The following is a 14,833-nucleotide window of genomic DNA, read 5'->3' as shown; positions in this document are numbered from 1 at the left end:
CATACTCTCTATGAAATAGCTACCTAACTACTTAATTTGATGATCCATGTCCTACATTTTTGAAATGAGAACACAGAATATGTTGCAGACATTTACACGAAGTAATGTGCTCTTATGTTTTAAGGAATTTTACTACTAATTAAATAAGTATCACTTGGCAAAGGATTCAGTATTATTGTGGGATTAAAAGGTGGCCTTGTGTGGATACTCTGGAAGAGTGCAAAAAAGCAATAAAATCACTTTTTTTTTCCTTAAGATATTGTATTTTACTCTAAACAATGGCCTTTATTCCTAAATTAATCATATGATGTATCATGACCTATGGCCACAGTGGAGGCCTGAAACAGACATGATGCAACATGCACTTTTTTCTGAGGTACTAGTGCAAATGTTAAAAAAATAATTGAAATATAAATAAAACAAAATTCAAGGAAAAGGCTACGTCTGAGGAAAATTAAAGATATTTCAACAATTTAACAACAACAGGGACGACTAACTCAGGCCTCTTACCTTCACTGCAGTCTTTCCCCTGGAACCCTGTTTCGGAGCAGTCACAGATGGGCTGATTGTTGACGATACTGCACACTCCTCCATTCAGGCAAATGTGGTCAGCTTCGCAGACATCGGTGTTGATTCCCTCACTACCAGTTAGCACTGGCTCAGACCCATTCACCTTTAAACTGGTTATCCATCCTTTGTATGGAACCTGGTCTTTGATGGATGCAGATGTGAGCCGCAGAGCTAAAGATCGCAGTTCGGGGGGTATCCCCCCTAAGAACAAGTGGCTGAAAACAGTCATGTCCCGTCTTTTAGACTTAACTTCCACCCACTTGATCTCATCATCCACAACTAACGTGGTGTTCTTGAAATTCCTGCGCAGGGTAACTGCGTGCCAGTGGCTGTCGTTGACCGCCGTGTCGGACAGCACCATGGCAGGTTCGGCACAGAAGATGGAGAAACGTAGGCTGAGTCTGCCGTTGTGGATCAGCAGCTCCAAGAAGTCACAGAATCCTTCATCGTCGAAATACACTAAAAGTCCATGAGAGCTTTTTGTTTTCATGTTGAAGCTCATTTCGCTTTCACAGCAGGCGTTCCACATGGGAAACCGCGCCCACTGGCCCTCAGCACCAGTGAACTCCATGCTAGTCCCTATATCAACCAGGCAACAAACCAGTAGGCCTATCCACATCAAATGGACACCGTTACGCAGGGAGACGCTCATGGTGAATTGAAAAAGTTCTTGTAAAGCTAATCTAAAATCTGATAGAATTAAATGTCTTAGTTTTCCGGTCCTAAAACATAAATGGGTTCCCTGTCACAAATGGGACAGCTGTACATTTCGTGTAATTTTCCTTTATTCATTGTTTTCTTTGCCAGGAAGGAGAAGGCCTATGTTATGGCCTAATCATATTGCATACAGACAATGTGTATCTAAAATAAATATAAGCAAATAAAGCTGAACGTATTCTTAAGAAAAAAAATTCTGAACAATAAATTATCTTGGATACTAAAAAATTAGGGATTTTCTCTAAAACAGAATTAAACTCCTTCAGTGGATCCTAGTGGTTTACAGTGGGGCATGTTTTTCACAGTATCCATCACATGAAGCCAAGTATGTACAGGAAAGCTTTGAGGAAATTAGGCCACCATGGGTCTTGGGGGTAAATTAACTCGTCATTGCGTTGGCAAAGTTTCATGTGTACAAAAAAAGGTTTTTAAAAAAATTTACTTAAAAAAATAAGCTACTTCTCAAAGTGGGTTTAATATGGAGGCCCGAGTAGGGCCCTCAGTGCTCACAAACTTTCTAATCACATCCACTTTGACATATTGTGCCACAATCTGAAAAGAATAAGAAATAGTTGTCTTAATTTCTGAAATACTTATGACACAAGTCAGACAAAATACACATAACACTACAGCTTTTAAAGTAAACCCTCAATTTGACACATGACTCACAACTATCAATTATTAGTCTTATTAGTTAAGGCACAATAGCTTAGTTTTGCTTTATATGTGTTAAATCTGTTCATTTTATCAAGAGGAGAGATAGCATTAAAAATGTTGGCAGTCAAATATAGTTATCCACAGCAAGCCACATTATAACAGACTCCAAATGTGTCACTGTAACGTACATCTCTCTCTCTCTCTCTCTCTCTCTCTCTCTCTCTCTCTCTCTCTCTCTCACACACACACACACACACACACACACACACACACACGCGTATTCTCACGGGGGAAAAATACTCAAGTGTCCTTAAACCCATTCAACAACAATAAAGTGTGATAAAGAAAAAGCAGTTTCTTATTATTTGGGTTTGTGCCTTCAACCTAGGACATTTAAGTTCAGGAAAGATTTATGTGTTTTCATATTTTTATCATCATTTCTCATGTCTTTGTGGGTTGTTAGAACATAATTAGCTTTTGTTTTCTAATAGGTCATAATCAACTTTGAGAGTATCCACTTATTTCATTTTGTACTGTCTCCATTTGTTTAACTAGCCTAATCGGTTATCAGTATCGGTTTTATGAAAGTTGCATACGTGCACAAATCTCGCAAGATAGACGCCGCGGAAAGGGGAAATCACCTTTTGACACACCACGTGTGGATGAGAATCTCTCTCTCTCTCTCTCTCTCTCTCTCTCTCTCTCTCTCTCTCTCTCTCTCTCTCTCTCTCTCTCTCTCTCTCTCTCTCTCTCTCTCTCTCTCTCTCTCTCTCTCTCTCTCTCTCTCTCTCTCTCTCTCTCTCTCTCTCTCTCCGTTGAAGTCCCGCATCCCGAAAGGAGCTCGGGGCGGGGGCTTATTGCGCCCCTCTCCAGCGTTAATGACACTACTACCGTCTAGCCTCTGGGCTGTCTGTCAGCGAATCTCAGCCAATCATTTCATGCTTTAATTCCTCTGTGTATACTGTCAGCTTTCCACGGGGCTGCTTAGCAAGGTTATAGCCCAGAAGCGGGTATGTGCGTCAAGCGATCTAACTTCTTTAAAGAAACAAAAACGCTGCTGCACTTTCCTCGTGGTTACGTTAATTAGACCATATCTAAATTACAGCAACAACGGTATCTGTTTTTCTCACCAACATTGGCGTCTCCCAGGCGTGAACCAACACCGAATTGCGCCGTTGCAATAATAATAATACTAACAATAATAATAATAATAACAACAACAACAACAACAACAACAATAATAATAATAATAATAATAATAATAATTTCTAGCACTCTATTGTAAATTATCTGGAGACAGTTCATATTTCTTCTATGATAAATTCACATCGCAAGCGGCCTAAATACAGCAGAATGTCGAATTTTAATTCGCTTCGCTTTGATCAGTGCAGTGGATGGATGAGTCAGATGCGCATAGCTTAGCCTATTACAAACCACCTCTTCAAACTGACTGAGAAGCCAGCCTCTCAATACGCCTCTGTCGGGAAGCTATTGTAGGCTACCAATTGTTCCTAACGCGAATATATACGGCTTTATCAAAGGTTAAACAAAAACTGACACGCCAGCCATAAAACGCCATATCAATATATTACAAGAGTACAGGTTAACTGACAGTTGTCACTCACATTTGTTTGAATGCATAAGGACCGAAGATGGAATTTCTATCGAGAAACTGCACAAACGCCACGTAAGCGGAGGGCGCTTCAATTAGAAGAGTTCTTTACCTTGAGAGGAACACCATTGTGTGGTCCCTTGTTCAGCTAGCTTTATAGGTGAGGTTTGGTGATGGCCTCCGCATCGATGTAATTTTTGGTTTTGTTTGACAAAAATCACTGCATTGGTGTCGAAAGAGCAAAAGGAACTGGAGAGATGCAATTGCGTATGCGGATCCCCCAAAGTCCCGATAGGTTAACAATTCAGAGACAGAACCAACGAGCTATTCAAGCAGAGTACAAAACGATTCATTCAGCCGCTCATACTACCAGGAAATTTACGCTTCACATCGGTGTACAAAAGAGAAGACGTTCCTCCTGTTTTATGCAAGAAAACGCGCGGTGTGTTTCTCTGCCGTGCTCAGCCAGGGTCTGTCAGCACCCGGAGACATCGCGTCACGTGTCTCCCCATTAGTTGTCTGATGGAGATGGGCGGGGCAGGACTGCAGCCCCATGTACAGCGGCAGTGCTGAGTGCTCGCCGAGAGCCCACTGCCCGCTGCTTTATCGGACTTGATCAAAGCACAGAGAAAAGTGAAAACATTTCGGAAAGGTTGGTGGCTTTCGAAGTTGTCTAACAAGGCAATGTTTTGACGGCTACTGACAATATGACCTAATGTAAGACCCCCTCTTCAGTCAATTATGCAAACTTATTAGACATTTCTTAATAAATGTATGGTGTATTTCTTACACCATACATTTATTGGAAAATGTGTAATAAGTCAGAAATACTTTACTGGAAAGAGAGTTCAGTTTATAATGCACAGTTCTGGAATGCCTTGCAGAAAGTCAATTTCTAAACACGGCATGTTTTATTGTCACAAAAATGGTGAGGACGACCCCCATAGGCTGTGCAGACCTACTCCTGCTCTGGTAGAAAAGTGTTCCAAATCTCCCTTGGAAACAGGCCTTACTGAAGAGTAGAGCAGTCCAATGACATGTAGCTTCACATGTCAAAACACGCTCTCTATAACAGGCCCTACCACAGCAGTTGTGAAAGTGAAGGTGTTTTGGTGCGTTAGGTGCTGGTTCCTCTTGTGCTAGTATGAACAACCATGCATGAATTTGAGGAAGCCAGTGGGAGTCATATGGATTGCTATCTCCTCTCAGTCTCACTTCCACAAAGGCTGTTTGAGTCAGAAGAAGAACACTGGCCTCCTTAGAGAAGTGGTACAGTGAGCGAGTCATTTCAGTCTCCTGTGAATTTTACTATTTATATAAGGATGTGAAATTTATATAAGGATGTGAAATATTCTGTGATTTGAAAATTCCTCATCAATTTAAGGTATTATTAAAATTATATGTGGAGCATTGTTTGTGTGGAGCATTGTAGACTGACAAACAAAGTTGATGTTACATATTAAGACTTGGGTGTCCAGGACTTTATACATGGGATGCTAATGGGGTGGTAAAAGCACACTAAAGTTGTGCTGCCACCTTATTATTTATTAGCGCAAAGCTGCATTTGCAGAATCTATTATATTTACCTGTAAAATGAATGGGCATGTAATAATATTGCTGTATTGGCTTCATATTTGCTCTGTAGCTCCTAATCAAAGTATCTGGTTAAAATGTAGGCTGTGGGCAAGAGATAAATACATTAACTTAGCTAGCACTGAATGTTGTATGCAGCGAACTGGGGCACAATTAAAGTTGACTAAGTAATGTAACTACTTATATTAATTTTCATTCATACTCATATTGTTATAATAATAATTTATTTATGCAAATGGATTAATACATTTAAAAGTGACCAGCGTGCTCACTTCAACTACAATAAATATTGGTAACAAAGTTAATCCTACCTAGCATCTGTGCGTATGATGAATGGATCTATACTGTAGTCATGGTGCACTAAACTATATTGGGAATATCTATTTATTATCTTTCATAGAATGTTTCTCAGCCTTTGCAAGGTCAGAACTAAATGTGGTATAGTTCCTGCTAAGCCAATCAGAGGAATGAACAGCAATCTAATCTGATTGATTGGGCACTATATGATATCAGGGTCCCTGTTATTTTATTATTTTTGCCAATTCTCTTTCAAGGAATGCCGATTTCTGCACATAATGTATGCAAATAATGAAATTATTCAATTTAATTAATTAATTTAATTTAATTTTAGGACTTGAATTGGGGTGGCAACTTTTGTGGCAGTGCATTTTTCTGTGCTGGCAGCCGCCACCCTGTGCCACGAGGCCACTCTCATGTACATTCATTTTCATAGGCTTAATTTGTTATTTATTGTGTTTTCCAGTTCTTTACTATATAATAGTTTCTGGGCAATCACAGGATATTCAAATATGAGCGTCATTATTCGATACATGATCGGTAATTTAACAGAGAATTTAAAGGCTATACTTACATATTTTGGGATGACATTTTGTTGCACAGTTTAAATTTCAGATGTTGAGTGGAAACTACACCACATTCCAAACATCACTGTACTGTATAGTCACAGATGTGTAGCTTGGCCAGGCTAGGTTTTCTCTACCCTCTGTTATTCTGCCAATGTCTTGCAGTATGTTTACTTCTGGGCTTCATGAGACACATGAGAGAGAATTCATAAAAAGAATGATAATTATAAACACAGTCAAACTCACGATGACTAGTTGATTCTTTAAAACTGAACTGTTTAGTTCTCTCTGAAAGCATGGTTTATTCCAAAACATGTCCTTATAGTTCACTTTCAAAATCTTGACATTAATAATTTATGAGGCATTTGTGTCTTACTATGTTGTGTGCACTGGGTGAGATCACATGCTATAGGTGGATCTGCTTTGAAAGCTACTTAAAATCTTTCATTCAACTTAATTCAAGACATACCAAAGATACTACCCATCAACAGAATAAAAATGCAACTACATTTTACTTTTTCATTGCCTGTGCTTATCAACACAATGCAAAGATAATATTGCTATAATTTACAGCAACTATTTCAGCAAGAAAGATTAGAGAGAAAACATTTCAGCATTTCCAAACAATCACAAATCAGACTGAGAATGTTTCTGAAGTCTAATCACTTCATCTCACTTCATCACACTGCCTCTTACTTATCTGGGACTTTTGTGTGACTCAGCCCTTCAAATGTGAAAATATGCTTTAAGCAACAGGCCGTGTCACAGTACCTGGAAAGGTCACTTTTCTTTCCTGCACAACAGTCCCTGTTAACATTGGCTCTATAAAGCATAGCACTGTACATGTCAACTAATTTCTATAGCGCTCCAGCCACTGGTTATGGAATAGCTCATATTTTTTGTCTCACAGTTCAAACCTAGACCTTTTTAATAATACTCTTGCTATTACACCTCTCACTTCCAATAATCAATCTCAGACTCAGATACTCTAACCAGAACTTTCTGTTGAAAAGGGGGTTTAAAGGTTTAGCACTATTACAGGATATATTGGTACAAGAATTTCATCATGCTCCAGGAACCAAAGCCAGCAACTGCTCTTGAATTGAGCCTTTAGGAACCAGCAATAAAACAAATTGAAAATAAAAAGCTTGGACAATCTTATAATAGGAAAATCCACAAACACTGAACTACTGTATTGTTGCATCCCTACCATGCAATGTGGCTAAGCCAATGGAACGTGACCATGAGTCCTCTAGGGACGAGGCTCATGATGCATAGTGCATTAGATCCTGATTGTTATGTAGACTTTTGTCTTCCTTTCATCAAAAAAGCAGAATTGAGATCTCCCCTGCTATGTCTGCCATGCGCGTATTAGAGGGTGGTGGAGGGGGAAGGACACATTTACATTCTTGTGGAATTGCCTTGAAATATGCTGAAAGAGGTGAGTTGGGCCTTATCTGGCACTGGAATTGTTTACTTCCTGAGAGGGGTGGCAGACTGACAAATGCAGCAATCAGATTGGGCAGACATCCCTCAGCAACTGCAACGGTGGAGATGTTGCCTTTCTCCGCAGGACTGGCGGCCTTTTAACTATCACCCCCCTCCTATTAGCCACAGGTCACTGCAAATTTTGACAGATTACAAAAATGCATAGTGAAAGGCATTGTGTAACAAATGTTTTGAGTTTGACAAAAAAATCAAAAGTGGAAAGTAAATAATATGAAATGAGGAGTGATAGAGAGTTAAAGTAACTGTGTGATGGTCATGGAGCAGCACTGCTTTTGGGAAATGTAATCTAAAATACATACAGGAACTACTATGAGAATTTAAAGGTCATATTTGCTGTGCATTGTACTGTATCTTAAAACACATGCAGTTGCAAACACTGAAAACCAAATTAAGCATTTTTGGAGCAAGTGAAAAGGTATAGTGAATTGCAATGAACAGCTCATTATAATACTGTACTAAGAGAAACTGCAAATATAAGGTTTTAAAAGCTACATGTAATGTAAACAAAGCCTTCCATTTGCTTTCCAAAAATCCCCGCGCTGCCTTCGGTCCCTTTGTATTACAATTGTACTTCTATTTTCAGCCACTAGTGCAGTGTGGATTGATATATTCTATTAATATATTCCACTAAGAGTCACTCTGAAAGACAATTTAAGGGATTGATTCCATTCTTGGTGTCAGATGTGCTTCCTGTTGAAAGCTGGCCCATGTGTGGGGTTTGTACCTTCATGGGGCTGTATGTGTGTAATGACTTAGTTGAAACGTGTGCAAGTGTGTGAGATGGTGTGGGGACAGTATGGTCATAGTGTATTTAGCAGGCAGCATGGGTCCAGTCTTCTGTGTTTTGTGTCCCGGCCTGGTGTTCGTTTCCAGCGAGGATTAAAAAGGAGGGTTTTGTCAGTGGTGAAGGCCATGAAGGAGCTCTGCTGTCAGTGATTAATGGCTGGCAGGGTTTACTGTTCTCTGGCTTATGGATTTCCTGTCTTGCTCTCTCTGCGGTGGCTGCCTCTCATTAAACACTGCAATCAAAGGAGTCCCGGCAAGACCTGCAGCCGGAGGAGAACAGGAGGAGGTAGGCTGGGAGGTCGAGAGCTCACGCGAGGTGTGAACATAGCAGCAGAAGAATTGGAAGAGATGAGGTGAGCAAAGGAATGAGTTAACAGGTGTCACACATCAAACCATCCACCTCACACAGATGATGCACAGGATCAGAGATCTAGAAATGGAGGAGAGAGTGTTAGGAGACAATTGTGTTCAAGTAGGACCAAAACAATAAGAAAGTTATTCTGCACTCTTCACTGTGGCATGTGAATATGGTGTTTTGAGGGAGCGTGTCCAGTCAAAATGAAGTCATCTGAGATGGAAGAGGAAACCAAGCCATGGGAAGAGGAAATGACTCATAAGACATATGATAGATAATGACCTGTGTCAGCAATAGGCCTATACTTCATAGTCCTGTCAACATTAGACAGCAAATAAATGATGCTTCTCTGTACTTGTGATTGAAACTAGATTCATTTTCAAGATAGTGAATTTTCAAGGTCAAAATTAAGGTGAAAACTACTTTTTTTTTTACAGTAAAATAAATGCCATTATTTTACTGATTGTTTTTAGTTAATCTGTAGTAATTATAATTGTATTTGAATACAACTATTCTAGTTATATTCTATATAACTATAATTGTAAGGTTTCTAGTGAATAAAAATTTTTTTTCAGAGATTTAATTAATCTACATTTATTATAACAATGCATAGTTAAGCAAGGGGTTTTCCGCAATTCTTTTTTATTAATTTTAAATGGCAATTTCCTATCGGCCAGAGAACAGCTTGTAACACTAACATACAGGCAACTCTATACCATTCTATATCTTACCATTGTCTGAAACCTTTGATTGTTTGTCCTGGTCCCATTGACCCCTAAGACTGTAATCAGTAACTTCCCATATCATTATCCTAAAATAAATGCAACATTTTTGCAATTATAAGAGTATGTTGAGTAGGAATAGAAACTGATTTATCAACATTACTTTACATGTTATAGTAATGTAGTAATAAAGCCATTAAAGAAAAAATAAAGAAAAATGTTAACAGCTCTGTGTATCATATCGGATGTAAATGATAAATTAAAAAAATACAACCATGGGTTCCACTTCTAAGTCAAACAAAATATTATACTTGACATTTTAATGAAGCTGTTCAGATGACAGTGAATTTATACATCAGTAAGTGCAGATGAATTAGGTATATTCCCATGTTACTGTGCTGTCTGGCAGATTTAATTGATAATAAAAATATAAGCAGTAAATAAAACATCCCAGTTGAACATGCAGGATGCCTGACTGTTATCTGAATAGCCATCAATCTTTTTGTTGTTGTTCCCTAAGAATTCTGTCACCATACAGTGTGCCTTCAGTCTGTCTAAACAGTGACCTAAGGAAAAAATGATTTGTTCCAGCAATGTGTAAGTCCACAGAGAAAGAATATCCTTTAGAAAATATCCATTCCAAGTGGCTATTAGATGATATTTTCAGTTTCCATAATAAACTTGTAAATCTACAGACAGAGAGTTGAGTCAGTGTTTGGCTATGGGCTGTGTGTCAACACATGTAGGCAATCTAGGATGAACAGCAAAGCTAGGTCATGGTCTGAAGAGGACGATCAAATGAAAATTAAAGGAAAAATGTAAGTATTAGTACAGCTATATAACCCCACAGCAATTCTGCTACTAGGCATATGATATGTGTTAGTTATGTTCTGTGGCAAGGCTGTTTTCTATGTAGTCCCCTCATTTCTCCTTCCATTTCTCCTTGTCTTTTCAGAGTGCGCGTGGATTACTGAGCATGCCCACAGGCCCTGGAGCAGCTCTGCTATCTCTTCAAGCAGCATTGAGTCCCAGGGACACATCGTTCACCAGCTCCAGTCTCCCCCACCTTCTCTCTCAGAGCCCAGCCATTCTTCAGCACGCCGAGCCACTGCGGGGCAGAAGGGACAATTCCCAGGACAGGCAAAACTCATTCTGCGCTCCTGTCTTAAAATCCCCTCCAAAGGAGCACTGGAGCGTCTCTAAAATCCTGCATAAGGTTTACATATCATCTTAATGAAAAAAAACAAAAAAACTCAGCTGGTTATTCACAGATGCTAGAAAGTGAAACATGATTGCATTTTGGGGAGAAAATAAAGAAGGCTGTCCAGCAGAGTCGCTCTTGCACATGGTGAAGCAATGTTGTACTGGGTTGTTGGTACCTGAGAGCTTCCATTCAGTCAGATAAATCAGTGGTACTGTCAAAGAGAGCATGCCTTTCACTGCATTTGTTCCAGTTCTCTTGCCCTCTCCTTTTTAATTTGAGCGAATGTCTCACAAAGCACAGGGACATAAAGACATTAGCAATGAGTAATGTTTCTATGACCTCATAGCACAATGAGCTATGCTTGTCACTGGTTTTTGTCATTTTCATGAGTGGTTGCATTATAAAAAAAGCACAAATCCATTTATGGTAGTGACACACCATGCTTGATCTCTGCAGATACCACAGAGTGCATATGTCAGACAGTGTCACATGGAGTGGCTGTGAACGTGTCATGTGATCATGCCTCTCCATCTTCCGTCATGGTGCACCCCATGACATTAGCCATGACAAGGATCAAAGCCTGCATAATTTAACTATCCAGGGAAGAAGATATAAAAAGAGAAACTTGCATGGCAGCATAATTCCAAGCACTGCAGGGTCATAATAAGCACACGTATGGCATGTTTTTTATGGGCGAGGCACTGAGGCATTGATGTTGTTCAAAGATGTCCATTATGGCAGTAGAAAACACAGGCCTGCAGGAATGACCAGGTATACAACCAGATATATGAGCAAAGAGCTTTAATCTTAGGCAACAACACTGGTGTACCAGTAATGGTTAAAACAGCAGACGGGAATATCAGAGTGCAAACAGGCTGAGAGTTGGGTATGCAAACAGGCTTGAACAATCAAGACAAAACTGGAATGATACAAGAATCGAAGTGCCCAATACACTCCAAAAGACTTTGCAAAGATTGACAACAATGAGGGAATATGCGCTGTCCTTTAGGTAACTGTGATATGCAAAGTAGATGAGCAAAGGAGGTGTCTGTGGTTGGTGGGCTAATGAATGTGAATGCTGATATGTGGCTTTTGAAGGCGTGACCAAGGACATGACACCTGCTCCCAACAGTACTTCATGTTTGGGCTTTTCAGGTGTAATGTATGAAACGCTATATGTATGATACTATATTTTATTTAAGATGAAGTAAATGTAAGATTACATGTCATCAGAATGATTATCATATCTCCAGCTGTTGTGCTGGTACCAGTGCTGAAGGTTTGGTACCTTACATCTGCCACACCACCACTGCCACACCCATAAGAGCTGCCCTAAGCACTAGCACACCAAACCAACTATACATTCATGGATAATAATAATGCACCAAAGACACTTTATGGGAGTCTACAGCTCTTGCCAAATAAGTACAATACCACTCAGATTGCAACATCATGTTAAAAGAGTGATAAAGCATGATTTGGATTATTTTTCTAAAACAACACGACTTTTGGTCCATTAAAAAGAAATGACATTTTCTTGTTTTGTTTGCAAGTTTGATACCAGCTGCTAGATCTCAAGAATGTAGAGTGCGAGATCCCAGGGCTATAACAAAAAACACGCTTAGATTCATGGCAGTAATTGCACATCAGTAACAAGTAGCCTAATTATTTCTCCACTTCATATACAGTACAGTCCATGCATACTTCCAAAAATTCCAATAATGTCCTAATTTTTCTTAACGTTTGGCAAAGTTTTAGTGTAACAATGTAACACAGAAGCTCATTATTCATTTTTTTCCAGCCAGTTAATTACACAAATGGCTTAGTGAGGAATGTGATGTGAGGCAGAGTGGAGGCACAGCTAGATGTTACATGGCTCGCTGGACAGACCCTTCAGTGTGCCAAACACCAGCTGCTCAAGCTGCCAGTGGTAATGTCCTCAGATGTCACGCAAAAATCATTTATATGTGGCAGATAATGACAGGGAGATTCTCTAAATCATGATAACACAAATATAGTTTGGAATCCACTCACTGTAACACATATAGCATTCACTGTAACACATATAGTGTTAACATATTCACACATACGCACATATGGAAAGTTTCTGTGCCAGACAGCATCCTCTTGGAAAAGCATCTTACGGTGGAGTAATAGCAGAGACAGAGGGATGCCAGTTGGCTCCAATCATCCACTGCCCCGTTATCATGTGACCAAGAAGCAAAAGTGCTGTCTGTTTTCTATCAAACAGTTATATCAGGCCACCAAGTCATTTTATCATGCCAGTTGCATGTCGAACCCCTAACAATACTCCGCTTACATATCCAATTGTGCTTTAATCTACTTTCTGTCCCTTGTTACAGTAGCATGGTGCAAATCACATTGGTCAGCACTGTAAATAGAGCTATACAGAAACACACTCGTACACACACAAACTTGCATGCAAATAGCATGCCCACTTTTACTCATATTACACTCTGGGAAAAAAAAGGCAATTATAATTCTTGCACTTCTGGATGCTCATCATTAAACTAGAAGCTTTCTAATTGTCTGGCTTGGCTCAAAGAGCACATGATATTCAGTAGTAATTAATCCTAAACAGAATCAGGGGGAGCAGGGGAATCAGATCAAGGGTGCTGACATTCTCCAAAAACCTCACAATACACTTTTCTCATTGTTACATCACATCGGTTTGCTGTCACCCCATCCCTCTATCTTTTGAATAGCATTACTGAAAACAAGAGAAACACAGAGCTTAAAAGCCAACCCAGATCGTTTAGGACTTGGCCTCCGGAAGAACAGCAGTCAGTGGCTGGCATGAGGTTCAACGCTGCCATCTCTGGCCAAGATGAGGAACTGCTAATGTTTGGGAGGGTGATGACAAAGGGACCAGTTCCTATAAATCATCGTCCTTGCTTCTTCCTGGTAGAATAATGCCGGCTAAATAATGCCAGTTGCTTTTAAACTGCTTCAAGCAGATTATTACTTTGGTAAATTATGTGATATTTTGGTGTTCACTCTGCAAAATAATAATGTGACAAAATAATAAAGATGTGTGTTTTTGTGGAGTTATTTCCATAGTGTTTTGTGTTGATTTAAGTTTGTATTTTTTATCTCTCCATTCACATCTTCCTGCCATTATGTATAAAGGCTCATGAACAATATGTGACAGAATAGTAAAGCGCTTTTCCGGCATGGTGCATTTATGCAAAAGCAAGAGTGACAGATTTATCACCACCTCTAGGAATATGATTGGTGTGTCTCATAATGGCAGCATGCAGTGTGTGTGAATAAATCAATCAAATCATTCTGCAAGTCCACCGCAAATCAAGCACCAGTCAGCCACAGAGCGACGACAGCAATTTTCTCCCAGTGCTGTCATGAAGGGGCTTCATCCCCAGAGTAATCTGAAGAGTCAGCAAAGAGGAGTCTTACCACACATGTGAGGACCCAAAAACACATGCACTCACACACACACACACACACACACACACACACACACACACACTCACATCGCCCCAAAGAAGAGAAAAATATTCCAAGTCAGGGAGTCTGGGTGGTCGGCTAAAGGCAAGGAGGTGATAATGCAGCCGGAGCAATTAGCCCAAACATGGAGAGCAGCTGGAGCAGGGGGAGGATTTACAGACTGCAGGTCAGCTCTTATCAGTCAGGGCCTTTCTCTGGCACAGGATTAATGTGGAAATGGCTTTTACTTGCCTCACTGGCTCCCTGAATTAAGTCAATGATGTCTTATAAAAAGGACATTAACAGAAAACAATGAATTGCCATCATATATGCAGAACACACCATTGCATAACATATAGTTCCATAACGTACAGTTGGAGACAAGGGATAAACAAGGAATACATTTCTGTATCTGAGTGAAAGGTGTTGGCACTATGTCTGTGGTTAAATCTTACTGCAACAAGCTTCTTGGCATGATCATTACTGGGTTTTGATTCCTGCATTGTAAATGAGAACTCTAGAGCGTAGCAGTATTACAATCTTCCCTCAAGCACTGTGCATTATATATTGTGTCGGTGAAAAAATCCTCTTCTGACAGACCTTGCAAATTACATCTCATATTTTTTTCCTTTAATGTTTATCTCCATGTGTCTGCTCCTGTCTGTCTGTCATCTTTCAGTTTGCCGTGGAGGTTTAGACTGCTTAAAGGAGGGCTATTGGACTGGATACTGGGATTTATTCTAAAGGTTAATGATATTTTGATCCTGTAAAGCCATTTTT

At 39.7% G+C, this 14,833-nt stretch overlaps 1 protein-coding gene across 16 annotated transcripts in view; it reads right to left on the bottom strand.

Moving 5' to 3' along the window:
- The window catches only part of nrxn1a (neurexin 1a), a 125,310-nt gene extending 121,252 nt beyond the window's left edge, over window positions 1-4,058 (bottom strand). For 13 of the 16 annotated variants that reach the window (XM_081697429.1, XM_081697431.1, XM_081697438.1 and 10 more), the window contains exons 1-2: window positions 3,669-4,058; window positions 511-1,839 (exon numbers count right to left, since the gene is read on the bottom strand). In XM_081697429.1, the coding sequence (XP_081553555.1) occupies window positions 511-1,222 (712 nt within the window). In that variant the 5' untranslated portion in view covers window positions 1,223-1,839; window positions 3,669-4,058. The remainder of the gene's footprint in view (window positions 1-510; window positions 1,840-3,668) is intronic. The other 3 variants (XM_035533183.2, XM_081697437.1, XM_081697442.1) reach the window with 1 other exon arrangement.
- Window positions 4,059-14,833: the final 10,775 nt, after the last annotated feature.

The sequence above is a fragment of the Electrophorus electricus genome, chromosome 15 (assembly GCF_041902795.1).
Source record: "Electrophorus electricus isolate QZ-2024a chromosome 15, ASM4190279v1, whole genome shotgun sequence".
Lineage (NCBI taxonomy): Eukaryota > Metazoa > Chordata > Actinopteri > Gymnotiformes > Gymnotidae > Electrophorus > Electrophorus electricus.
The sequence above is the reverse complement of the archived record's forward strand: the minus strand, read 5'-3'. Positions and strand labels throughout refer to the sequence as shown.